Here is a 27,065-nt window from a genome sequence, read left to right as displayed (position 1 = left end):
TTGTTAAAGTTTGCTTTGTGTCCTAATATGTGGTCTATTTTAGAGAACGTTCCATGCACTGCTGAAAAGAAAGTGTATTCTGCAGCATTTGGGTGAAATGGCCTATATATATCTGTTAGGTCCATTTGTTCTATGACCTCATTTAATAAAGAAAAACCAGTCAGAAATACTAGCAATAAAGAACACAGCCAGTGAAATAAAAAGCTCCGTAGAAGCCAGGCATGTTGGTGCACGCCTTTAATCCCAGCACTCGGGAGGCAGAGGTAGGTGGATCTCTGTGAGTTTGAGGCCACCCTGAGACTACATAGTGAATTCCAGGTCAGCCTTGGCTAGAGTGAGATCCTATTTTGAAAAACAAAAACAAAAAAAGAAAACAAAAGTCTGTAGAAATCTCACCAGTAGAATGGATGAAGGGGAGAATATCTAAACTAGAAAACCAAGTGGCAGATTTAATACAGTTGGAGCTGCTTCTGCCTGCTTCTGTGGTCTCTAGATGTTCTAGACTTCTTTGCTGCAGTTGATAATTTCTTATGTACCTCACTTTTTCTTTTCTTTTTGGCTTTTTAATTAATTAATTTATTTATTTATTATTTATTTGAGAGCGACAGACACAGAGAGAAAGACAGATAGAGGGAGAGAGAGAATGGGCGCGCCAGGGCTTCCAGCCTCTGCAAACGAACTCCAGACGCGTGCGCCCCCTTGTGCATCTGGCTAACGTGGGACCTGGGGAACCGAGCCTTGAACCGGGGTCCTTAGGCTTCACAGTCAAGCGCTTAACCGCTAAGCCATCTCTCCAGCCCTCTTTTTGGCTTTTTGAGGTAGGGTCTCACTCTGGTCCAGGCTGACCTTGAACTCATGGTGATCCTCCTACCTCTCCCTCCTGAGTGCTGGGATTAAAGGCATATGCCACCACGACCAGCCACCTCACTTTTTAAATTAATTAACTTATTTGACAGAGAAAGAGGGAAAGAGAGAGAAGGGGCGTGCCAGAGCCTCTAGCCACTCACTGCAAACAACTCCAGATGCGTGCATCCCTTTGTCTATCTTGCTAACGTGGGTCCTGGGGAATCGAGCCTGGATCCTTTGGCTTTGCAGGCAAATGTCTTAATTGCTAAGCCATTCCTCTAGCCTACACCTCACTTTAAAAAAGTTTTTTTTTTTGGGCTGGAGAGATGGCTTAGCGGTTAAGCGCTTGCCTGTGAAGCCTAAGGACCCCGGTTCGAGGCTCGGTTCCCCAGGTCCCACGTTAGCCAGATGCACAAGGGGGCGCACGCGTCTGGAGTTCGTTTGCAGAGGCTGGAAGCCCTGGCGCGCCCATTCTCTCTCTCTCTCCTCTCTCTCTGTCTGTCACTCTCAAATAAATAAATAAATAAAATTTTTAAAAAAAGTTTTTTTTTGTTGTTTATTTTTATTTATTTATTTGGGAGCAACAGAGAGAGAAAGAAAGAGGTAGATAGAGAGAGAGAATGGGTGTGCCAGGGCCTCCAGCCACTGCAAACGAACTCCAGATGCATGTACTCCCTTGTGCATCTGGCTAACGTGGGTCCTGGGGATTTGAGCCTCAAACCAGGGTCCTCAGGCTTCACAGGCAAGTGCTTAACTTCTAAGCCATCTCTCCAGCCCCACACCTCACTCTTTAGTAGAAGAGTGTATTTTGCTGGGTTTTTTTTTTTTTTTTTTGGCTTTTTTTCTCCCTAGGCTGCTTTGGCATGGTTCCTACGCTGCCATCTTCACTGAAAGACTTAAGTAATACTTGTAAAGACTTATTCTGGTAAAATCATCATTTAACTCATCATTGTAAAGATTTCAGAAGTTTCTCCTTTTGGCCCTAACTCCCAAAGGAAGATACCTCTTATTTATGTAAGAATTGTTTCTACCCCTTAGACTAGATTTGTAATGTTGGAATAAACACCTTCTAGTATGGTAATTCTTAGGCCTTTACTCACCTGACCTGGGAGGAAACAGCTCCTCCCTCAGAGATCAAACCCTCACCTAACAAAGATTAGGGATGGTATGGCTCCAGCAAAATTCCTACCCCTATGTGACCATCCTGAGTGGGCTGCTAACTACCAGCTGGGTCTGATCACCCCAGCTACTACTGATCATCCAATAATAGCCCATGTCTCTCTAACCCCAATAAATGCTGACCCCATATCTCCTAAAGAAACCATATAGTTTTCCAGGGAGACCCCCCAGACTTTCTAGGGTAATCCTTGAGCTCCCTAAAGAGGCCCCTGAGCCTCTTGCAGGGACTCCAAAGCCTGGTGAAGGACCAAACCTAGAAACATCTCCTATAACTACTAACCTTAAAGTTCCTCCTGAGGCCTCTGAGCCTCCTACAGTATCCTATACAAAACTTCCCTCATGAACATCTCCTGAACCCTGCTCTCCAAACCCAGAATTGTCTAACTATAGGACACCCCAATATTAACCAAAGATATTAATAAGGAAGACACCCACTGCCCTCCTCCCGGCTATATCCTAGGTCCCATGGGAATTCAGGATCTCTTATGTTTACCAACCTTTTTCTGTAAATAAGATGAAACAGATACAACAGAAATTGGTCAGTTACTCTGACGACTTTATAAGGTCTCCCAACAATTCGCTAAACCATATAAAATGAGTTGGAGAGATATTATTTTAGTATTAGATCAAACCTTAACTTCTGTTAAAAGACAAGCTATAAGCTCAGACAGTAGCAGTGGGGAACAAATACTATACAGCCCACGCTGGAACTCCTGACGCTGACAACACCATGATTCTTACAGGGGCAGTAGCAGTACCCACCCATAATCCCCAGTGGGATAGGGAAGAGAAACAGGGGTGTGGAGGCATTGGCATTTTACATGTTGTATATTAAAGGGTATTCGTAGAGCTAAGATAAAGCTTTTAAAGTATAATTTATTGTCAACTATAATACAGGGAGAATAAAAATTGCCATTGCTTTTCTCCAGAGACTTAAGGAGGCTATTAAAAAACATACTAATGTAACTCCAAGATACCTTGGAGGAGGACGTTTTTCTTAAAGATAAATTTTTAACTTTAAGTCAACACCTGATATTTATAAGAAGTTATAAAAATTGGTAGCTAAACCAGATAAGAGATCAGTTGCTCCAGGCTGGAACTTCTATTTATTATAACTGGAAGCTGAGAGGGGGAAAAAGGGGAATAGAAACCAACAAACAACAAAAGTAAACGTCATCAAGAAATCATAGTGGCCGGCCTTTAATCCCACCATTTGGGAGGCAGAAGTAGGAGGATCACTGTGAGTTCAAGGACACCCTGAGACTACATAGTGAATCCCAGGTCAGCCTGAACTAGACCAGACCAGACCCTACCTTGAAAAAACAAAAAAACAAAAAACAAAAAAAAAAAAGAAATCATAGCGATATTGAAGGTTGATCAAAAAAGGGCTCCTTCTAGAAGATGGCCAGTTAAAGTCCTTAACATAAGTGGTTAGGAGCAGCTGCTATGCTTGGATAACAACTCTAACATATGCATTTAACAGAAACGTTAAACAATAATAAACACCATTTGAGGATTAACAGGAACAATTTATTTTTGAAGATTTCAAATGAACTTGACTTTCAGTATAACTCTACCTAATCTAAAATATTTATAAACAGCTCATCAGAGCTCCTATTTGTCACAGACTTTTTCTTTTATTGTTGGGACCACACGATAGGACCATTTTGGTTTTGGTCTTCAAAACTGTTTCATTCTCTGTATGCACTTTACCTTTTTATTAAACATAATCTAGGGTGAACCTGTGATGAGTACTGTAGGATGAGACTGTACTATCACACAGTATAGACCTGTTTTCCACTGTGCCTGAAATGTTAGCCAAGTAGTGTCAACCTGCTGTGAAGTTAACATTACTAGGATGACTTTCCACAGAAATAACTTCAGTGTTTTTTCTCAGCATTTAGTAATGAAAGATATTAGTGCTTTAATGGTAATACATTTCTGGTTTAGTATAACTTAAGGATGTTTGTAGTTGTGCATGAATGCTGGCAACTTTGTACATTCTGACAATTGTTTAAATATGTAATGTTATGCTTAGGTTTAAAAAAACTGGTAAACTGGGTCTTTGCCATTTGCTACAAAATAAGTGTGAATGTGTTTGGTAAAAAAAAAAAATAAAATAAAAAGGGCTCCTTCTAAAGACATCCCTAGAGCCTGCTTTCTCTGTAGACAGAGGGTATACACTTTTGTAAACGCTGTCCCAAAAAATGTTATGGCAGGCTCCCACCAGGACCCTGTCCTAAATGTCAAGAGGACCACTGGAAATGCCTATGTCCTCTAAATCAAAAAAATCTAAGGCTATCACCCTCAGCAGATTATTGACAGGGCCTAGGGCTTTCCATCCAAGCTCCTGTGATTCCACTTCACCTTGAGGAGCCCTGGGTAGTTACACAGGTGAAAGGTATACTGTAAACCTTCTCACTGACTCAGGTGCACGTTTTTCAGAGCTTGATTTTGTCCTGGGGCTATGCCTAACCAGACAGCTGCCTTTTGGGTTATCTCAGGTCAAATTCCAAAGAGGTTCTTTATAGAGCCTTTGGCCTCTTCCTAGGGAGACTCCTTTCCATCATTACTTCCTTATAGTCCCAAAGACACCAACTCCTTTGCTGGGCAGAGATGTCCTTTCTAAATCTCAGGTAAAAATTATTTTACCTCCAGGGAAAAACCTATGTCTTCCTTTGCTAGAGGAGGAAAATGCAGATCCATCAGTTTGGACAGATGGTGAAACTATAGGTTGAGCTGTCACTGCCAATCCTGTCCAAATACATCTTAAGGATCCCACTTATTTTCCTCACCAAAACAGTATCCCCTGAAACCAGAAACAACTGAGGGACTTAAACCCATAATTGTAGTCTTACAAAAGGAACTCCTAAAATAAAAGTCCATATAATTCTCCTATGCTTGGGGTACAAAAGGGCCCTAATAAATGGAGGCTAGTTCAGAACTCCAATTAATAATACAGTGGTACCCCTTCATCCTGTGGTACCCAATCCCTATACATTCTTAACCCAAATTCCTTCTGGGATTATTCATCATTCAGTCTTGGACCTGAAGGATGTTTTTCTGTGTCCCTCTACATCCAGATACCCAGGCTCTATTTGCCTTTGAATATCCAACTCGTAAAACAAGACAAGTTCCTTGGACAGTTTTATTTCAAGGCTTTAGAGCCAGCCTCCATCTCTGTTTGGCTTGACTTTGACACAGGATCTCTTAAATCGGAAAAATCCTAAGATTACCCTATTATAGTATGTAGTTGATCTTTTGCTTTGTGAGACCTCTAAAATGTTGGTCTCACAAGGCCAAGTGAGGTGGTGCACGCCGTTAATCCCAGCACTTGGGAGGCAGAGGTAGGAGGATCGCCATGAGTTCGAGGCCACCCTGACATTACACAATGAATTTCAGGTCAGCCTGGGCCAGAGTGAGACCCTACCTCGAAAAAAAATTGGTCTCATGAGAAACTGAGGCCTTTCTCAACTTTCTGGCTAAATAAGGATACAAGCCTCAAGGAAAAAAGTTTAATTATGCCACTCTAAGGTTACTTATTTAGGAATGATATTAGAAGGAAAAAACACAGTTTAAGTTCTGCATAGGTCTAACCTATTTTAGTCTACCCCCTCCCTCAAAATGTAAAGCAACTGGGCTGGAGAGATGGCTTAGCGGTTAAGCACTTGCCTGTGAAGCCTAAGGAGGCTGGTTCAAGGCTCGATTCCCCAGGACCCATGTTAGCCAGATGCACAAGGGGGAGCATGCATCTGGAGTTTGTCTGCATGTTTGCAGTGGCTGGAGGCCCTGGCACGCCCATTCTCTCTCTTTGCCTCTTTCTCTCTGTCACTCTCAAATAAATAAATAAAATAAACAACAACAAAGTAAAGCAACTGAGGGCTTTCCTGGGAGTTACAGGCTTCTACAAGATTTGGATTCTGGGTTTTGCAAAACTGGTAAGACCTTTGTACCGACTTCTTAAAAAACACAGAAGTATCTATCAACTCCTCTAACATGCGGACCTGAGGCACGCCACTCCTTTTAACAACTGAAGGACTTAGGTCCCTGCTTTGGAACTACCTACCCAATCTCAGTTCTCTATCTCTTTTGTTTTTCTTCAAGGTAGGGTCTCGGTCTAGCTTAGGCTGACCTGGAATTCACTTGGTCGTCTCAGGGTAGCCTTGAACTCACGGCTATCCTCCTACCTCTGCCTCCCAAGTGCTGGGATTAAAGGCATGTGCCACCATGCCCAGCCTTGGTTCTCTCTTTATGTGACAGACAGAAAAGGTATAGCTCTGGGTATCTTAACTCAACTAAGGTTACCAACCCCCCAACCTGTAGGATATCTCAACAAAGAGCTAGACTCAGTAGCTAAGGGATGGCCTGGATGCTTAAGGAAAATTACAATAGTAAGACTCCTGATCCCCAAGACACATAAACTAACCTTGGGAAGGCCTCTTACTGTACATACTCCCCATGACATTGAGAACAGTCTTTCCCCGTTCCCTCCCCCTGCCCACTGAGGTTGGATCTCACTCTAGCCCAGGCAGATCTGAAATTCACTACCTAGTCTCAAGGTGGCCTTGAACTCATAGCAATACTCCTACCTCTGCTTCTTGAGTGCTGGGATTAAAGGTGTGTGTCACTACACCTGGCTTTTTTTTTTTTTTTTTTTTTGGTTTTTCGAGGTAGGGTTTCACTATAGCTCAGGCTGACCTGGAATTCACTATGTAGTCTCAGGGTGGCCTTGGACTCACAGAGATCCTCCTACCTCTGCCTCCTGAATGCTGGGATTAAAGGCATGCACCACCACACCTGGCAAGAACATTCTTAATTCAAAGGGACACATGTAGTTGTTAGATAGTCAAATGGTAAAATATCAAGCCCTCATGACAGAGGGACCTAAAATCACCCTTAAGGTTTGCTCTTTCCTCAACTTTGCCAGTTACCTTCCAGAAGAAAAAGAACTTGAGCACTTATGTAAAGAGGACTTATTAGAAACCTATGCTGCCAGACCAGACCTTAAGGATCAGCCCTTAAAAAAAAAAATCCCGATCTCTAGCTGTTTACAGATGGGAGTTCTTTTGTTTAGGATGGAACTAAAAGGACAGGATATACAATGGTGACAGAACATGAGATTCTCAAATCTGGGTCATTTCCAGCTAATACAAGTGCCCAATGAACAGAGCTAATAGCTGTAACCAAAGCACTAAATGTTAACACAGAAAAATGAGTAAGTATCTATACAGACTCCAAGTATACTTAATACTACATGCTCACGCTACTACTTGGAAGAAAAGAAGTTTGTTAATTGCTTCAGGAACTCCAGCTAAACATGCTAAAAAAAATTCTAAACCTTTTAGAAACAGTCCTGCTCCCTAGGGAGGTGACAGTCTCACACTGCCGTGGATATCAAAAAGAGAGATTACCTAATATTTTTAGAAAGTCACTTGGATTCTGCAGCTAAAACTGCAGCTCTAGAGACAGAAAGAATGTTTCCTCTTCTGGGGGAGGATTGCCTCCTCCCACCTGAAAGGCTACAGTACACCTCAAAGAAAGCCACTGAAACACAGGAGGATGACTACAGTTTGGTCATCCTTTGTGCATGGTGGGTTGCCTCTGATAACCACTTATGTTGCCTCAGTCCTTATAATAAAGTCTTCTTTTTTTTTTAGGTAGCATTTCACTGTGGTCCAGGCTGACCTGGAATTCACTATGGAGTCTTAGGGTGGCCTCAAACTCACAGCGATCCTCCTACCTCTGCCTCCTGAGTGCTGGGATTAAGATTAAAGGTATATGCTACCACATCTGGCTTAATAAAAAGTCTTAAATTCTCTTCATCATATATATCATTTGGGGAAAGAAAACTTGATTCAACTAACCAAAAAAAGTTTGTAAAAAGGAAAATAACTGATACAATGGCTTAGGTAGTTAAAAAATGTCAAAAGACAAACCCTTGTAATAATTATCTACCTCCCCCTGGAAATCAAAGGTGAGGAAAATACCCAGAGGAAGACAGACAACCTTTACCCACTTGCCAGGGGGTCCCAAACCCACTTGTTGCTGGTATGGGTTGATACCTTTACTGGATGGATCAAGACTTTCCCCAAATGGACAGAAAGAACACAAGAGGTAGTAAAGACCCTTTTGGGTAAAATTATTCCAAGGTTTAGAATACTCAAAAACATAAAGTGACAATGGGTCAGCTTTTAATACAGAAGTCACTGAAGGGTCTCTCAGGTCCTGGGGATACAATTTAGTCTGCATTGTACCTAACATCCTCAATCCTCTGGAAAGGTACAAAAGATTAATGACTTAAAAAACAAAAACAAAAACAAAACAAAACAAAACAAAAAAAACCTAACCAAACTAATACAGAAAGCCCAGAACTCCTGGACCAAACTATTGCCACTGGCCTTAGTGTGGTTAAGGAACATTCCAGAACAATTGGGATTAACTCCTTTTGAGACATTATATGACAGACCCTTCGTTTTCAGAGGCCTGTTACATGACCCTGAGACCACCCAGCTCTTATATCACAGACTTAGCTAAGTTGCAACAAATCCTCTCAAAGCTAAGACAGACTAACCCTAAACAGGATGATATCAGGACACTTTCATTTTCATTTTGTCCAGGAAACTTAGTCTTGATAAAGACATTTAAGGAGGGCCCCTCCTTAGAACCCACCTAGGAGGGCCCTTATCCAGTCATTCTATCAACACCCATGGCTGTCAAAGTGACCGACATGGACTTTTGGATTCATCACACCAGGGTCAAAAGGTGACATACCTTCTAGAAGACTCCACAGGAACCCAAGACAGAAACTAACACCTTCACTTGTAAACAAATAAAAGACCTCAAACTGCTTTTTAGACATCAGCTGGCTCAGAACTGAAATAAGTTTCTACTCCTGTAAGTGGTGTAACTTCTTTTTCTAAGTATATTAATAACCTATGTAGAAGTCAAAGCCAATTGGAATCATTGGGGCCAAAAATGGCCAATATTTTGGCATATGCTCCCAAGCCACAAGACCAATAGAGATGATGGGACACCTCTAACACTAGCCCTCTGGTGAGTCAACTATCTTCCTGATCAGAAAAGATATGGAAACCCAAAAACAGAAGAAAACTGGTAGACAGTTAAAACAATTAAAAAAAGTCTCGGACTGAATAGATGGCTTAGGGGTTAAGGCATTTGCCTGAAGAGTTAAAGGACCTCAGTTCGATTCCCCAGGACCCATGTAAGCCAAATGTACAAGGGGGTGCATGTGTCTGGAATTTGTTTGCAGTGGCTGGAGGCCCTGGTATGCCCATTCTCTCTCTGCCTCTCTCTCTCTCTCTCTCAAATAAAAAAAAAACTAAATAATCATCATCATCATCTCTCCTTGGCTTCCCTCCCAAAACAAAATAGAAAACAAAGCAAAACAAAACAAAACAAACACCTTCCTGGTCAGCACGGCCCTGACTCATCTTAAGAGACAACACCGCTACTAGAAAAGCTACTCTTGGATCCCTAAGCTCTCCTTTGGAGAGCCATTACTGACACCCCCAAATATATCGTAAATTGCAGTTTGGGCTTGGTCTTAAACACTTAGAGAAAAAAATATAACCAAACATAAAAGGGTGCCTCAAGACATAAAACACAACACCAACAGATAAGGTTTGCTCATTCTTTCATCACGAAACATGCCTCACTTTCTGTCCATGATTTTGTTCAGCCTTTTCATTCTACCTGCCTATACTCAGGATAAAAATTCATTCCTTATATGGGCCCAAAAATATATACAAGATAGTAATCAAATTGACTACTGGGTTTGTGGGCTCTTGCCCACTTCCAACACCTGGACGTCCATAGTGGATATCTCTTCTCAAAGGAGATGATTAAAATCAGTTACAATTATATTAACCAGGAGAGAGCTAGTTTTCCTACCCTAGCCCAGGTTACTAGATGAGATGTCTGTCAATGGGCCATCAATTCTACCAGGAATGAACAGGGACATAAAAAAAAACTTTTCAAAAGAAAAGTGACAAAATCCTAAAAAGATGTTGGTCCCCTCTCTGACAACTCAAACTTTATTTTAAAAAATCCTAGATATCAAGATGGTTATTTTCAAACCTGGGATACATATATGTGGATGACTACAACTAAAGGTTGTTTAAACCAAAAGACACCCTTATGCTGAGAACAAAAAACTCATGCCCTTTCAAAATATTCCAAATAATGTTTGATTTCTCTAGGATGGGTTCCTTTAGACTTATGCCAAAATATTATTACCCTCCAACTGTCAAAATGGTTTACTACTGGGGCTGGAGGGATGGCTTAGCAGTTAAGGCATTTGCCTGCAAAGCCAAAGGACCTCAGCTGGATTCCCCAGTACCCACATAAGCCATATGCACAAGGGGATGCGTGCGTCTGGAGGTCGTTTGCAGTGGCTGGAGGCCCTGGCAAACCCATTCTCTTTCTCTCTCTCTGCCTCTTTCTCAAATAAATAAATAAAGTAAAAAAACAAAACAAAACGTTTTACTACTGAATGGACACTGAGGCCAAATATACACTGGACAACCCCAAAAGACACCCAATGGTTCTGTGGTATTAACCTTTGGCCCTGGCTACCTCCAGGGTGCATTGAAAGATATACCCTGGGGTTTCCTTGGATACAAGGGTGACAAATAAAAACCTTAGAGCGCTCGCAGCACTCGAGAGGCAGAGGTAGGAGGATCACTGTGAGTTCAAGGCCACCGTGAGACTACGTAGTGAATTCCAGGTCAGCCTGAGCTAGAGTGAGACCCTACCTCGAAAAACCAACCAACCAACCAACCAACCAAACAAACCCAACTTAGAGTGCCCAGCCAATTTAAAGATTTTAAAACATAGATAAACCAAAAATGTTTTTCAATGGTATGATCACTTAGTCTCAGTCTTCCATCTATTAGATTAAAAGGTGTCATTTGACACATATAAACTATCACAAAGTATACCCAAAAGACTTTAAGTGACACAAATAAGGGGATTTCTCTCCTTAATTCTGAGGCTCAAATGATTAAAAAAATAATAAAAAATAAAAACTAACATATAAAACCACATGGCTCTAGACATACTCACTACAGCCCCAGGTGATACATGTGCCACTATCAAGGTTAAATGCTATGTCTACATTCTGCTAATGTTTCCTCTACTTTATAAGATCTACATAAATAGATCCACACCATGTCAGATGCTACAGTGCCATTCAGTAAACAGTTTTAAAAGTAGGTCTCAAGTTTTTCATGGTGGAAAAAAAATCATACCCATCATAATCTTCATACTTATTTTGTTAATCTTTGGCCCTTATATACTCAACTGCTGTTTTGACTTTATCTCTGCTCGCTTACACCCTGATGGCTCCTTTTACACAGGCCCACTTGAATGCCTGTTGAGAGTACAACACTTGCCTTTTCTGATGGGACTACCTACTCCCCCTACTTCACAATGCTAGACATCTCCACCTCTGAGATAGGCTCAATACATATGTTACTAAACAATGTGGCATCTGACTGATAGGTTTCTCCCTTGGGTCTTTAGAATAGTTCCCCTCGGGCTGGAGAGATGGCTTAGCGGTTAAGCGCTTGCCTGTGAAGCCTAAGGACCCCGGTTCAAGGCTTGGTTCCCCAGGTCCCATGTTAGCCAGATGCACAAGGGGGCTCACGTGTCTGGAGTTCATTTGCAGAGGCTGGAAGCCCTGGCACGCCCATTCTCTCTCTCTCCCTCTCTCTGTCTTTCTCTCTGTGTCTATCGCTCTCAAATAAATAAATAAAAATTTAAAAAAAAAAAAAAAAAAGAATAGTTCCCCTCTCTGGGAAACACTCTAACTGCCACACCTCTGTGTCCCATTCAACAAAAGGTAGACCATGATCTGACGTCATCGCCTCTTTTTCTCTAACAACAGTTAGAGTGTCTTCTCATGAGTGGAGGAAATGTGGGGGGTGCCAGAATAGACAGATTAATTAAGCAAGATCAGGGTGGCCTTTAAAGGGAGGGGTCTTAGGATGCCACACCTATCTCAGCTTGCCCCACCTGTGCCAATCCTGGGATTTAGTGTTTATCCATCCCACTCAATTAGATTTCTCTCAAGTAGGCACCCTGTCCAGGTACAGGTTCTCCCCTAAGCCCAGGACTATTGGCTGGGATACCTAGTGTAGGTGTGCCCAGGTGGGATGACACAAATCCTATATCCCCCTGGATCCACAGAGAGAGGCCCATTTTTTCCTCTTACTGGAGCAGGTAGCAACGTTCTTCCGGTCTTCTGATGGGTAAGAGCTCTTTCCTAACCCGGCATGGCTGCCAGGCGGGAAGAGACACCTATTTTCTTTTATTACTATCCTCACTTTTGGTCCTTCTTTTTTTTTTTTTTAAATTTTTATTTATTTGTTTGAGAGCGACAGACACAGAGAGAAAGACAGATAGAGGGAGAGAGAATGGGCGAGCCAGGGCTTCCAGCCTCTGCAAACGAACTCCAGACGCATGCGCCCCCTTGTGCATCTGGCTAACGTGGGACCTGGGGTACCGAGTCTCGAACCGGGGTCCTTAGGCTTCACAGGCAAGCGCTTAACCGCTAAGCCATCTCTCCAGCCCTTTTGGTCCTTCTTGAAAGCACATGTTATTTTAAAGATTCCCTCTCATATTTTTTTCTAAGATCCATATCTGATCACATGAACTCCTGAACTACATGTGACCCACATGGCCTTTTGGGATTCATGGGGTATACTTCTCTTCTCCCCCCTTGATCTCCCCATACCTCCCAGCCTCCCCCTTTCCCCACTCCTTTGTAAATTTGAATAAAATGTGTTTTTTTTGTTTTTTGTTTTTTTTGGTTTTTCGAGGTAGGGTCTCTGAGGCTGACATGAAATTCACTATGGAGTCTCAGGGTGGCCTCGAACTCACGGCAATCCTCCTACCTCTGCCTCCCGAGTACTGAGATTAAAGGCATGCGCCACCATGCCTGGCTTAAAATGTGGTATTTTAAAAATCATTCCTTTAGGGCTGGAGAGATGGCTTAGTGGTTAAGTGCTTGCCTGTGAAGCCTAAGGACCCCGGTTGGAGGCTCGATTCCCCAGGACCCACATTAGCCAGATACACAAGGAGGCGCACGTGCTTGGAGTTCGTTTCCAGTGGTGGGAGACCCTGGTGCGCCCTTTTTTTCTCTCTTTCTCTTTAAATTAATTAATTAAAAAAAATCATTCTTGCTGGGCGTGGTGGTGCATGCCTTTAATCCCAGCATTAGGGAGGCAGAGGTAGGAGGATTGCTGTGAGTTCAAGGCCACCCTAAGACTCCATAGTGAATTCCAGGTCAACCTGGGCTCGAGTGAGACCCTACCTCGAAAAACAAAAACAAAACAATTTAAAAAAATTAAAATAATTCTTTAAAATCTGAAATTGCCAATTCTTTGGTTAGTTTACAGATATGAACTCAGGGGCTAGGGTACAAGGAAGCACCCCAGAACCCCAATTCCCCCATTACAAGTCATCACTAGGGGAGGTGGGAAGGCAAGTTGAGAGCTAGCCTACGTTACGTTATATGAGACCTAGTCTTGAAAAAAAAATCGCAATGAGAAAACCTCACAGAGGAACATTTCTAAGCTCAAATGTGATTCCTGCTTAGAATGTTGATGACATATCTCTATATCTCCTTTCTAATCACCCTATCACTCTCTGTTGACAGCCTTACTATCATTACAGGCAAAACTTAACCTTTCCACAGAAAACTTTGTCCTCCCACTATATGGTGACCAAGGATTCAGAGTCCAGCTAAGACTGTATGTATGCATGTATGATATATATATATAAAATCACAGGTGGTAAGAACTTTATACCAAAGTGCTAAAAAGTCCATAAAAATAAAAAAAAAATTACCACTATTTTATAGACTAGCAGAAAAACAAGAAATCAAAATGTTATGTTAAAGGTAACAGCAGATTAAAAACCAGAAATTAACTAATATATACAAATTATGCACTAATATATCACCAAAGGGTTAAATAGTAAAAAGGTGATGCAATAAAAAAATACTTTTATCATTTTATTTTACTATTTGTTAAAATACATCAAGTCTGTTAGAATATGTAATTCATACCAAAAAACATATTGAAAGTCATTTTATTCCCTTTTCTATGAATTTAATATGGAAATAATTTAAGGGAAAGTAAACAAGCAACACAGCCACAGACATACCACACACTGTGAACACAGGAATACAGATGAATAGTGAGTGTATTTTGTACAAGGGACAACAGATAAAAGGTGAGTGTCTCACCTCTTCTGTCCTCTGAGTCAGAATTACCTGTGTAATAAGTGAAAAATAGAAACACTCACTCAGGTTAAAGTAAAACATTCAATATAAGGTAAAACTTAATACTATTCAATGTAAGGTAAAAACAACCTAACAAAAAAGCTCCAGGAATATACTTTTCTCCACATTCAGTATTCAGCCAGAATCCTTCAGAAACTGGGAAATTAAAAATTACCAGATCATTAACTTTAGTCAGTGGTCACCTTCTTCTTGATCTCCTGCTGCTTTGTGTAAGTATAGAATCTTAGAAAAACATTAATAATACTGTATCAATATTCATTTATAATATGTGGCCAGGCATGGTGGTACATGCACTCTGGGAGGCAGAAGTAGAAGGATCACCATGAGTTCAAGGCCACCCTGAGACTACATAGTGAATTCCAGGTCAGCCTGAACTAGAGTGAGACCCTACCTCAAAAAACCAAAAAGAAGGAAAAAAAAAAAAAAAGAATGCAAGGAAAAATAGAAATAAGCTACTAGCTGGGTGTGGTGGCCTAGCACTTGGGAGAGGATTGCTGTCAGTTCAAGGACAGCTTGAGACTACATAGTGAATACCAGGTCAGCTTGGGCTACAGCAACACCTTACCTTGAAATACACCCGCCCCAAAAAAACAACCAACAAAAAAAGAAAAGAAAGAAAGAAAGAGAGAAAAAATAAAATATAAGTTACTAAGGGCCTTTATATGTTTTGGACTCTTAAAATACAAGAGGATAAATGTAAATAATGTGTAATAAAATTTACTGGATAGATGGCTGAGTGGTTAACATGTTTGCCTACAAAGCCTAAGGACCTGGATTCGACTCCCCCATACCCAGGTAAAGCCAGATGTACAAAGAGGTGCATATGTCTAGAGTTTGTTTACAGTGGCTAGAGGTCATGGTATGCCCATTTTCTCTCTTTGCTTTTTATTTTCTCTCTCAAATATATAATTCTTCTTCTTTTTTTTTTTTTTACAAAAACATATACTCAAAATGTATACACTAATAGGGAAAATACTGTTTACAAAAACCTGTGGAGATGGGCTGGAGAGATGGCTTGGCAGTTAAGGCATTTGCCTGCAAAGCCAAAGGACCCAGGTTCAATTCCTCAATATCCATGTAAGCCAAATGCAGAAGGTGGCACATGTGTCTGGAGTTTGCAGTGGCTAAAGGTCCTGGTATACCCATTCTCTCTCTTTCATATATAAATGAAGAAGAAGAAGAAGAAGAAGAAGAAAACCCTGTGGAGAGAATGCTTTCTCCTCTGCTGTGAATATATGATGCAGTGAGCCAGCTTTCTCTACCATGAAGCTTCATCTTGAAACGGTAAGCCTGAAATAAAATTTTCTCCCATCCACTACTTTTAGGGAATTGTTTTGTCCTAGCAAGAGGTTACTGCTACAAAAATTGATATTGAGAAGTGGGATTGTTGCTGCAATGAATCTGATTGTTTGGTTTTTGGCCTTTTGGAACAGGTTTACAGGAGGAAGTTTGAAAAATTTGGTAGTTTGGACTAGAGAAGGCTTATACTTCTGTAAGCAGAGTTTGTTGCTGGGTATGGTAGCACACATCTTAAATCCCAGCACTTGGGAGGCAGAGGTAGGAGGATTGCTGTGAGTTCAAGGCCACCCTGAGACTACATAGTGAATTCCAGGTCAGCTTGGGCTACAGTGAGACCCTACCTTGAAAATCCAAAGAAAGTAGTTAAGAGAAGCTAGTTGGGCGTGGTGTTGCACGCCTTTAATCCCAACACTTGGGAGGCAGAGGTAGGAAGGATTGCTGGGAGTTCAAAGCTATCCTGAGCCTACATAGTGAATTTCAGGTCAGACTGAACCAGAGCCAGACTCTATCTCAATCCTGTCCCCCCCACCTCCGCCAACAAGAATAAAAAAATTCCTGTAAGTAGAGCTTGATGGGGTAATTTGGTGATTATGAAAATGCTAAATGCAGAGAGAATTGTGGTCTGTGAAGGCTTGCTTATGAAATTTCAAAGAAGAAGTAAGGAACTTTGTTGGAACTGGGCTATTGGTGGAAAGGCTTGGCTACATTCTGTTCATACCCTAAGAATTTGAGCAAAGTTGAATTTAATAGTAAATTGGTGTGCTTTGTGGAAGTACAGAATAGAAAAGATATTAAAAACATAAAGTTGAAAAAGATAAGGAATGTTAAGTTTAAAGTTACAGGAACAGAGACTGGTTTTAGGTAACTTAAACTAAAATTGTTAAAGAGATTACCATCATTAAAGATGGACCAACTTGAGCCAGGCGTGGTAGTACAAGCCTTTAATCCCAGCACTCGGGAGGCAGAGGTAGGAGGATCGCTGTGAGTAATAAAAAGTAATAAAAAGATAAACATATTAAGGTATATTAATACAATCAAGTAGTTCTTCACTGAAATATAGCCCACGAAGCTCAGTGATAGAACGTTTGCCTAGCAAGCACAAGGTCCTAGATTTGATCTGCATAACCACAAAAAGTATAGTATGTGTAGAAAAGGTATGATAAACTAATTGAAAGAGAAACAAAGCAATATGCAGAAATGAACACAACATATTATGGACATTACAAATGGAAGAATGGAGGATTATATAAAGCACTTTTGCTTATTTTTCTAAAAAAAAGCCAGGTGTGGTGCACAATTAGAATCCCTGCACTGGAGAGACTGGGGCAGGAAGTTCATCTTCATGAGTTCAGTGCAAGCTTGGGCTATGTAATGAAATCTGGTCTCAAGGTGAGAGGATCACCTTGAGTTTGAGGCCTCCCTGAGACTACATAGTGAATTGGAGATCAGCCTGGGCTACAGCAAGATACTACCTTGATACAAAAAACAAAGAAAGAGAGAGAGAAGGAAGAAAGAAAGAAAGAAAGAAAGAAAGAAAGAAAGAAAGAAAGAAAGAAAGAAAGAGAGAGAGAGAGAGAGAGAGAGAGAGAGAGGGAGGGAAGAAAGAAAAGAGAGAAGAAATAACCACCCATGGTGGTGCACGCCTTTAATCCTAGCACTCAAGAGGCTGAGGTAGGAGATCACTATGAGTTCAAGGTCACCCTAAGACTACATAGTGAATTCCAGGTCAGCCTGGTCTAGATCAAGACCTTACCTTGGGGGGAGGGGGGGAGGAAGGGGAAGAGCCAGGTATGGTGGCACACACCTTTAATTCCATCACTTGCCAGGCTGCAGTAAGAGGATCACTTTGAGTTTGAGTCTAGTTTGGGCTATAGGCTAAGTTTCAGATCAGCTATGGGTTAGAGTGAGACCCTGCTTAAAAGAGGAGGGGGGGTACTGGAGAGATGGCTTTGCGGTTAAGGCATTGTGAAGTCCAAGGACTCACATTTGACTCCCTAGTACCCATGTAAGCCAATTCAAAGGGTGGCACATGTATCTGGAGTTCTTTTGCAGTGGCCAGAGGCCCTGATGGGTCCATTCTCTCTCTTCTTTGCCTCTTTCTCTCTCTCTCTCTCAAATAAATAAATAAATAAATAAATAAATAAATAAATAAAATATTTAAAAAAGAAACTCAAAATAAATAAGAGTCAATGGGGCTGGAGAGCCAGCTTAGCAGTTAAGGCATTTGCCTGCAAAGCCAAAGGATCCTGGTTCGATTATCCAGAACCCACATAAGCCATATGCACGGGGGGGGGGGGGGAGGCTGCATCTGGAGTTCGTTTGCAGTGGCTGGAGGCCCTGATGTGCCCATTCACTCTCTCTCTCCCTCAAATAAATAAATAAATAAAATATATTAAAAAATAAGAGTCAATAGGAAATGGAAATTAAGATTAAACACCAAGTCTGCATAATGTCCAATACTTAAGATAATAGAAGTTTTAGGAAAGGAGTAGAGAGAAAATGGAGGAGTGAAGTGAATAGGTTCAAGCAGAACAAACATTTCAGATTAGAAGAACCTCAGCTCCAAAAGGCCTATCAAGTACCTATCATAATGAATGCAATTGATCCACATCTCTGAAATTTCAGAGCATCAAATGATAGATAAGATTCTAAAAGCAGCAGGGCGCAGTGGTGTATGCCTTTAATCCCAGCACTAGGGAGGCAAAGGTAGGAGGATTGCTGTGAGTTCGAGGCCACCCTGAGACTACACAGTGAATTCCATGTCAGTCTGAGCTAGTGTGAGACCCTATCTTGAAATTCTTCCCCCGCCCAAAAAAAGAAGATTCTAAAAGCATACCAAGAATTAGGGTTGGATAGCAGCTGAATCCTTCAAGCTAGATAATTAGGAGTCAGGGACAATATTTCAAAAATTCTGGAAAAACTTATTTCCTCAAATTTTATATAATAGCTGGGTGTGGTGGAGCATGCCTTTAATCCCAGCACTTGGAAGGCAGAGGTAGGAGGACTGCTGTGATTTCGAGACCACCTTGAGACTACATAGTGAATTCCAGGTCCGCCTGGGCTAGAGCCAGACCCTACCTTATAAAAAAAAAAAAATCGATACACAGTTTTGAAAATAATTTATGTATTTGAGAAACAGGAGACAGATAAAGTATGGATGTACCAGGGTATCCCATTGCTATGTATACATGGCTTTATGTGGGTACTTAGGAATCAAACCTGGACTATCAATGCTTCTTTGAAAGCAAGAATCATTAACTGCTGAGCCCTCTCTCTATCCCCTAAAAAGATAATTTTCAACATTAATTTTTATCCAATTTTCCTTTCATGGACCTCTCAAGCTACCAGAGGACGTAGTCTATTAACTGATGAAAAAACAAGAAAGATAACAACTTAGAAGTCTGGAAAGAATAAAACCAATTCCCAGAATGATAGAGAAGGAAAATCGCAGGCTGGAACCTGTGTAGAAGCCAAGCTATAAAGAAGCTTAGGCCGGAATAAGACAATGGAGGGCTAAGAGGCATCTCTTCAGGTTAAAACAGAGAAAGAAACAACAGACTTTCCAACTTACAACTATGGGGGTTGGGGAGATAGCCCAGCAGTTAAGGCGCTTGCCTACAAAGCCTAACGAGCAGGGTTTGATTCCCCAGTACCCATGTAAAGCCAGATGTACAATGTAGTACATACATCTGGAATTTGAGAGGCTAGGGGCTCTGGAGTGCCCATTCTCTCTCCCCATGCAAATAAATAAATTAAAAATTAAAAAAGGTATACTGAAGGGTATAATGGTAGTGCTCGCCTTTAATCCCAACAACTCAGAAGGTGTGGTGGTTTAATTCAGATGTTCCCCATAAACTTATGTGTTCTGAATGCTTAGGTCCCCAGCTGGTGGCAATCTGGGAATTGAAGCCTCTTAGAGGCAGTGTATTGTTGGGGGCAGGCTTATGGGTGTTATAGTCAGCTTCCTCTTGCCAGTGTTTGGCATACTCTCCTTCTACTGTTGTTTACCTAATGTTGGCCAACAAGTGATGTCCACTTTCTGCTCATGCCACCATTTCCCCCTACCATCATGGGGCTTCCCCTTGAATCTGTAAGCCAAAATAACACCACCCCCAAGCTGCTCTTGATTGCGTGATTTCTGAAAGCAATGTGAAGCTGGCTGCAACAGAAGGGGAAGGTAGGAGGATTGCCATGGGATTGAGGCCACCCTGAGACTACATAGTTAATTCTAGGACAGCATGGGCTAGAATGCCTTGAAAAACAAAACAAAACCAAGCAAAGCAAAACAAACAAAAACACTAAAAAAAAATAAGGTAATTAAATGTGGAAATAAACTGTACCAGAAAAATACAGTTGGCAGTGAACAGTTATTTCATAGTCAATATAATATAAAACCAGAAGGCTGGGGATATAGCTTAGTGTTCAGAGTTACTGCCTAGCAGGCTGGAGAGATGGCATAGCAGTTAACGCACTTGCCTGCAAAGCCTAAGGACCCAGGTTCAATTCCTCAGTATCCATGTAAGCCAGATGCACAAGGTGGCACATGAGTTTGGAGTTTGGTCTGCAGTGGCTGGAGGCCCTGCCGTGCCCATTCTCTTATCTGCCTCTATCTCCCTCAAATTAAAAAAAAATCACATATATAAAAGAGTTATTGCCTAGAATGTGTTTAGCCTGTGTTTGATCTTCAGCAATTGAAAAAGAATGTATACATGTATGTATGTATTAAGTGTGTATGAGTACATATGTATGTATTTGATATATACATATATATCAAATAGTGATTTAAGCAAACATTATGATGGGACATAAGAATGGAGATGAGTAGGATGTAGGGTTTAAAACTGTTTTATGTTTTATAGATCTTGAATAAAAACAGTGAGGGGGTTAGAGTTAGGGTGACTCAGGGGAGGTAAAAAGTGCAGAAAAGTTTGCACTTGCTGGAAGTCAAAGATGACCTGACGTTTTATCTCTTGTTTAGTTCCTTACAGACCCGTTTTTCCACAAACAACCATGACCCCTCATGGGAGGGAAGTCTTTCATAGAAAACATTGTGGTTGGTCAAGTTCAACCCCCAGAACTTGGTACTAGGGCTGACCTCTTCTTGAGACAACCAGCTGGCCCTCAGGTGGCTGCTCACCTCCACTAAAATGTTATAAATACCTATGCAAGATCACTTGGGAGCTTCCGGGTCTGGGTGAGATTTTTCCTCGGCTGGGCCTGGGCTGGCTTGGCTCAGGCCCAGGTCCAGGCCCAGGCCCAGGCCCAGGTGGGAGGGGCCCCTAGCCCTTACTATGCACTTGGGTTCTTTTTTTTTTTTTTCCTTTTCTTGTTCTGGGGGTCTTTTGTATACTAGGCAAGTGCTCTACCACTGAATTTGACCTGGAATTCACTATGGAGTCTCAGGGTGGCCTCGAACTCACAGCGATCCTCCTACCTCTGCCTCCCAAGTGCTGGGATTAAAGGCGTGCGCCACTTTGCCTGGCTGTTTTTTTTTTTTTAATCTTTAGTTTTTTGAGGTAGGGTCTCACTTTCACCCAGGATGACCTTGAACTCACTCTGTAGTGTCAGGATGGCCTCAAACTCATAGTGATCCTCCTCCTACTGCCTTCCAAATGCTGGGATTAAAGGTATGCTCCACTGCGACTGGTACTACATAGTCTTTATTGCAGAAAAATGAGACTAAAGCAAAGCAGTTTTCAGGTCTGTGCCTGAAAGATGCTATCTGTAGTAAACATATGAGACTTAATGTGGCAAGTACTTTCTGAATGCTGCCATTAGCCAAATAAGAATCTATCTGAGGGAAAGCACACAGCTGGGATCTCAGAAGAGAGAAATGATTTTGCCAGAAAAGGAATTTCATTATGTGACAACCAGGAAAACAATTATTCCTTTTTATTCCACACAGAAACTCTTTGAGGGACCTCCTAATGTTGTGTACTAAGTCAGAAACTTATCCTACACCCCTCTTCCCAGTCTCAGACCCTGAGCCACCTCTGCTTCAATCTAGTGACTCAGATTCAAGGAGACAAAGACTGGGGCTGAGATCCTAAAATTAGCCCTGAATATCAACAGTTCCCCTGAGGCCTTCTTTCTCACTCTAACCCTGGACACCAGTCTGCTGCTCTGTATGTATTATGGGACATCATCCATTTTCACCCTCCTCAAGATTGCCATGGTCCCCTTCTTTCTTAAGGCTAATCCTATTACAAAGTCTCTCTATTTTTTCATCTTTATCTAGTCTTGTATTTTGAGTCACTTGGACATAGTCACAATGATATAAAACTTTATGACTCCCTATTTTCAGGTCAACAATTACCTCTCCTCTCTGGGAACTAAATATCAGAGAAAGACAAGAAATATCTTCTTTTTCTTTTTCTTTTTTTAGTTTTTCAAGGTAGGGTTTCACACTGGTCCAGGCTGACCTGGAATTCACTATGGAGTCTCAGGGTGGCCTTGAACTCAGGGCGATCCACCTACCACTGCTTCCCAAGTGCTGAGATTAAAGGCGTGCGCCACCACACCCAGCTAAGAAATATCTTTTTTTTTTTTTTTACATGTTCCATCTTGCAGGCAAGCGCCTTAATGGCCGAGACATCTCTCTAGCTCTATTTTCCATCCTTTCTGTGTATTTATTTTCCATCTTTTCTTTTTCTTAGTTTTTTGAGGTAGAGTCTCACTATGAACTCACTATGTAGTCTCAGGGTGGCTTCAAACTTATGGCGATCCTACCACCTCTGCCTCCTGAGTGCTTGGATTAAAGGTGTGTACCACCATACTTTAACACATTAGTTTGCCCAATCTTACCAGAATCTAACCTAGAAGGAGGATATGCTCTAGAAAATACTACATTAGCCACATATCTCTCCCTCTCTCTCCCTTTTGTTTTATTTCGAGATAGGGTCTTTCTCTAGCCCAGGCTAACCTGGAATTCACTAAGTAGTCTCAGGGTGGCCTTCAACTCATGGCAATCCTCCTACCTCTGCCTCCCAAGTGATGGGATTAAAGGCATGTGCCACCATGCCTAACCATATATGCTTAAGAATTCTTTATAGTTATGTTTATGTTTCATTATTTTGCTTGGGCAGATCTACTTATTTCAGGAATTTATGGCTATAAAACATACACAAAGATAAGTAAAGGGTAACCTCAAAGAAAAAAGACCTGGTACCTGCAGGAGCAAAAGTTTCTGGAGTGGTTGCAGCAGTGCTGGAATTCTTCTCCCAGGGTTCTGTTCTGGCATCTGTAAATGGGTTTTCTGGAAGCCATGTCCCATTTGGTGAAATAGTGCCTGCAGAATCAGTGCTTGCTGCTAGCCTGGTCCCATTGTCAGAGTGGGAAGAATTAACAGTGGCTACATAGGTGGGTCCCAGAATTAGATTTGGGCTGAATGTTGGTGACTCAGAAAGAGAAGTTACTGAAGAGGTTGGACTTGAAGTTTTATTCTCTTCTTTAATTGATTCTGTTGTTGATGATGCTTTAATTAGTCTTGTAAGTCCTAAAGAAGGTGAAACTATGAACACCAAAAAATAAGGAAACATCACATGATGAACATGAAACTCAAAAGTTAAGACATAAAGCAGTAAGGGTTAATAAATGTCTCACAGATCTGAACACCAAGCAAAGACCAGACAGACAGACACACAGTCACACAAATACATGCACACCCCTTCATACTAGACCCTATCTACTTCTTCCAAAAGAACACTATGTATGGCATGAAGAAAATAGTTTTTGTTTAGTTCTTCTGAATAACTATGTGGAGTCATAAGTATTAACACTTTCTTTTTTTCTTTTTACATACAACCTCTCTGACAGATTTAAGACAGAATACAGTATATAGAACAAAGCTGAACATTTAATATAATTTAGCAATTTCTAAAGACAGTTTATCATCAGTTTTAAGTAAAACTTCAAAAATACAAATTTAATATTCTTTTCTTTAATAATAGTATTAAAGAAAATACCCAAGTCTTTGAGTTTGGGTCATTGTATATGAAATAAAAATTCTATGACAAATACCCACTTTCTCAGATGACAATTTACCTGTGGTAGTGTTGTTGGCATTAGCATGTATTAGAGCACCGCCAAGAAGAACAAAGATGAACCAGGAATCCATGCTGGCCTAGAAAATAGGAAGTCAGGTTAGATGAAGTCTTATGTTATCCTAAGTATGTCCAAGTGACTCAAAATACAAAAGGTTTTCTGGGCAGCACATAATCTTTTGGGAGCCTGATATATTGGTGACCCCAGAGGTCAAGCTACTAATTGTGTCTTTATACAAACAAAAGCAAGTTTGCATGTCTTATAAAGCAGTGGTTCTCAGCACTAGTCACACTTTTTAGTCACACCAAAACCCCTAAAAAAGTCCAGCGCTATATTGCATCTCTATTTGTGAGAGCTAAGAAGTCCTTAAAGCTTCAAAGTTTAAATAATTCTTTTCTTTTTTTTTTTTTGAGGTAGGGTCATACTTTAGCCCAGGATGAACTCATAGCAATCCTCCTTTCTCTATCTCCTAAGTGCTGGGATTAAAGGTGTGTATCACCATGCCTGGTGAAGTTTAAATATTCTATAACCTACAATAATCCAGGCACTAGAGAAACAGCTGGAAAACAACTGGCTGCTAGTCCCATTTTCATATGACTCAGTCTGGACATAAACAGGGCAGTCCATCTAAGGGGTCTGACAGCCTAGGTTCAATTCCCCTGTACCCACAATAAGGCCAGATGCACAAAATGGTGCATGTACCTGGAGTTCATTTGCAGTGCGGGAAGACCTGGCTCTCTCCCTCTCCTCTCTCTCTCTCCCAAACAAATAAAAAATAAATTGAAAGAATATTTTGGACTAAAGATAAGGATAAACTTATCCAAAAGGCTAAAGGTAAAAAATGAATAATGCTAAATGAGGACTAAGAAAACACTACAAAATCAATAAAACAACAGGAATTAATATACACTGTCCAATAACAACACTATTTCCCCACCCAAAAGATAAAGACTAGCAGATTGTTTTAGAAAACAGGATAACCTGTTACAATAGGGGTAGTCATGAGCCCTACGGGTGTAACGTCTGCTGGTGTCTGGCTAAATGTAAATACTATGCTCATCAAACTGCCCAGTAAGCACTTCTCTTAATGTTCACACCCATATATTAATGTTACTCTCACTTTTGATAGAGAACTTTGATGTGGAAGAGGTGGCGGAAAGAATGTAAGAGCCAAATGAAGGGTAGGACTCCTTACAACGTGTTCTTCCAAACACAAAATGGCCTGGATATCCATGACATCACAGTGCCTGACACTACTTACACAAGACCATCATATTAGGAGGTAAAATATCATGACATCAAAATAAAAGAGACTGATTGAGAGGGGGAGGGGATAAGATGGAGGATAGAGTTCCAAAGGGGAAAGTGGGGCAAGAGACCATGGGATATTGTTTACAATCACGGAAGTTGTTAATAAAAAATAAAATTAATTTAAAAAAAAACTACAAGATCCATCTTTTTGCTGCCTCCAAGAAATACACCTCACTCACAATGGAGAATGGAAAAGGGGATTCCAAACAAATGGAATCAGAAAATTAGTAGTTTTTTTTATTACAATAGCTGAAAAACTAGACTTCAAATAAAAAATAATCAGAAGATATAAAGAATGTCATTTCAGGGCTGGAGAGATGGCTTAGCAGTTAAGCACTTGCCTGTGAAGCCTAAGGACCTAGGTTCAAGGCTCGACTCCCCAGGATCCACATTAGCCAGATGCACAAGAGGGTGCATGTGTCTGGAGTTCATTTGCAGTGGCTAGAGGCCCTGGCACACCCATTCCCTCTCTCTCTCTGGCTCTTTCTCTCTTTGTCTGTCAGTCTTTAAAATAAATAAAGAAAAATAAAGAAAAAAAATTTTTTAAAAAAGAATGTCATTTCAGGGGCTGGAGTGATGGCTTAGAGGTTAAACACTTCCCCGTGAAGCCTAAGGACCCCGGTTTGAGTCTTGATTCCCCAGGACCCCACTTAAACCAGATGCACAAGGTGGCACATGCATCCGGAGTTCCTTTGCAGTGGCTAGAGGCCCTGGTGCGCCCATCCTCCCCTATCCCCGCTTCTTTCATTCTCAAATACATAAATAAAAATAAACAAAAATGTCACTTCATGCTGATTAAGAGAACAATACATCAAAAGGATATCATAAACATATAGACACCCAACACAGGTGGCACCTAGTTTCATAAAACAAATACTAGTAAAGTCAGAGATTAACCCCTACATAGTAATAGTGGGTGACTTCAATACCCCATCCTTATCAACAAATAGATTATTCAGACAAAAAATAAACAGAGAAGGCCAGAAAGATGCCTCAGTGAGTAAGATGGCTCAGCTATACAGGCATGAGGGCTTGATTCACCAAGTTTTACCTCTAGTACTTATATTTAAAAAAATGTTGGGCATGATACATGTCTGTATTCAGTCCTTTAGGGAGTAGAAAATTACTGGGGATCTCTTTTCAGACTGTCTGACAGAAAACAGCAGCTCTAGATTCAAAGACAGACACAACTCAAGGAAACATGCAGAGGAGGAACAGAGAGCACCCTCTGTTCTCTGGCATGCATGTGCATGGGTTTATAGGCATCTGCACATAAAATATAACATGCTTACTACACAGAAGCAAAAACAAAAAGTGGAGTTAAATGATACAACAGATCAAATACACCTAATTGGCATTTATAGAACATTCTATCCAAGAACTACAGAATATATACATTTTTTTCAGCAGGCCATGGAACTTTCTCTAAAATATATCACACAGAAGGACCCAAAGTCTCAACAAACACTGGATAACTTAACACCACACTTTTGAATGATGATTGGCTAATTGAAGAAATCAAGAAAGAAATAAAAAATTCACAGAATGAAAATGAAAACACAATACACCAAAATCTATGGGATCCAATGAAAGCAGTCTTAAGGCCACCCTGAGATTACATAAGCGAATTCCAGGTCGGCCTGGGCTACATACACCAAGACCCTACCTGGTAAGGGAGGCGGGAAATAAAACCAATGCTTTTTAAATGATCCCCCAAAATAGAATGGGAAGGAATTCTTTCAAATTCTTTTACAAAACCAGTATGACTGACAACAAAACTAGATAAAGATACAACAAAAACAAAAAGAAAATAATAGATCAATCTCCCTGATGAACAGATGCAAAAATTCTCAATAGGAAATTAGGCTGCATTGGCCTGGTAGCTGCCCTGAAGGGGCTACCACCAGTGAAACTTAAAAACTAAAGAAGGCTGGTCTGGAGAGATAGCCAAAGGACCCTGGTTCCATTCCCTAGGACTCACATAAACCAGATGTACAATGTGGCACATGTGCCTGGATTTTGTTTACACTGGCTGAAGGCTTTGGCACAACCATTCTCT

General features: G+C 41.0%; 1 protein-coding gene across 9 annotated transcripts in view; it reads right to left on the bottom strand.

Annotated features, from left to right (window-relative positions):
* The window catches only part of Ptpra (protein tyrosine phosphatase receptor type A), a 185,949-nt gene that overhangs the window by 70,783 nt on the left and 88,101 nt on the right, over window positions 1–27,065 (bottom strand). For 4 of the 9 annotated variants that reach the window (XM_045156280.1, XM_045156284.1, XM_045156286.1 and 1 more), the window contains 3 exons: window positions 23,696–23,774; window positions 22,821–23,147; window positions 14,297–14,323 (listed from right to left, as the gene is read on the bottom strand). In XM_045156280.1, the coding sequence (XP_045012215.1) occupies window positions 14,297–14,323; window positions 22,821–23,147; window positions 23,696–23,774 (433 nt within the window). Of the gene's footprint in view, window positions 1–14,296; window positions 14,324–22,820; window positions 23,163–23,695; window positions 23,775–27,065 lie in introns of all 9 variants that reach the window. The other 5 variants (XM_045156279.1, XM_045156282.1, XM_045156283.1 and 2 more) reach the window with 2 other exon arrangements.

This window comes from Jaculus jaculus, chromosome 8 (assembly GCF_020740685.1).
Source record: "Jaculus jaculus isolate mJacJac1 chromosome 8, mJacJac1.mat.Y.cur, whole genome shotgun sequence".
NCBI classification, from domain to species: domain Eukaryota; kingdom Metazoa; phylum Chordata; class Mammalia; order Rodentia; family Dipodidae; genus Jaculus; species Jaculus jaculus.
This window is presented reverse-complemented; position numbering and strand designations above follow the sequence as displayed.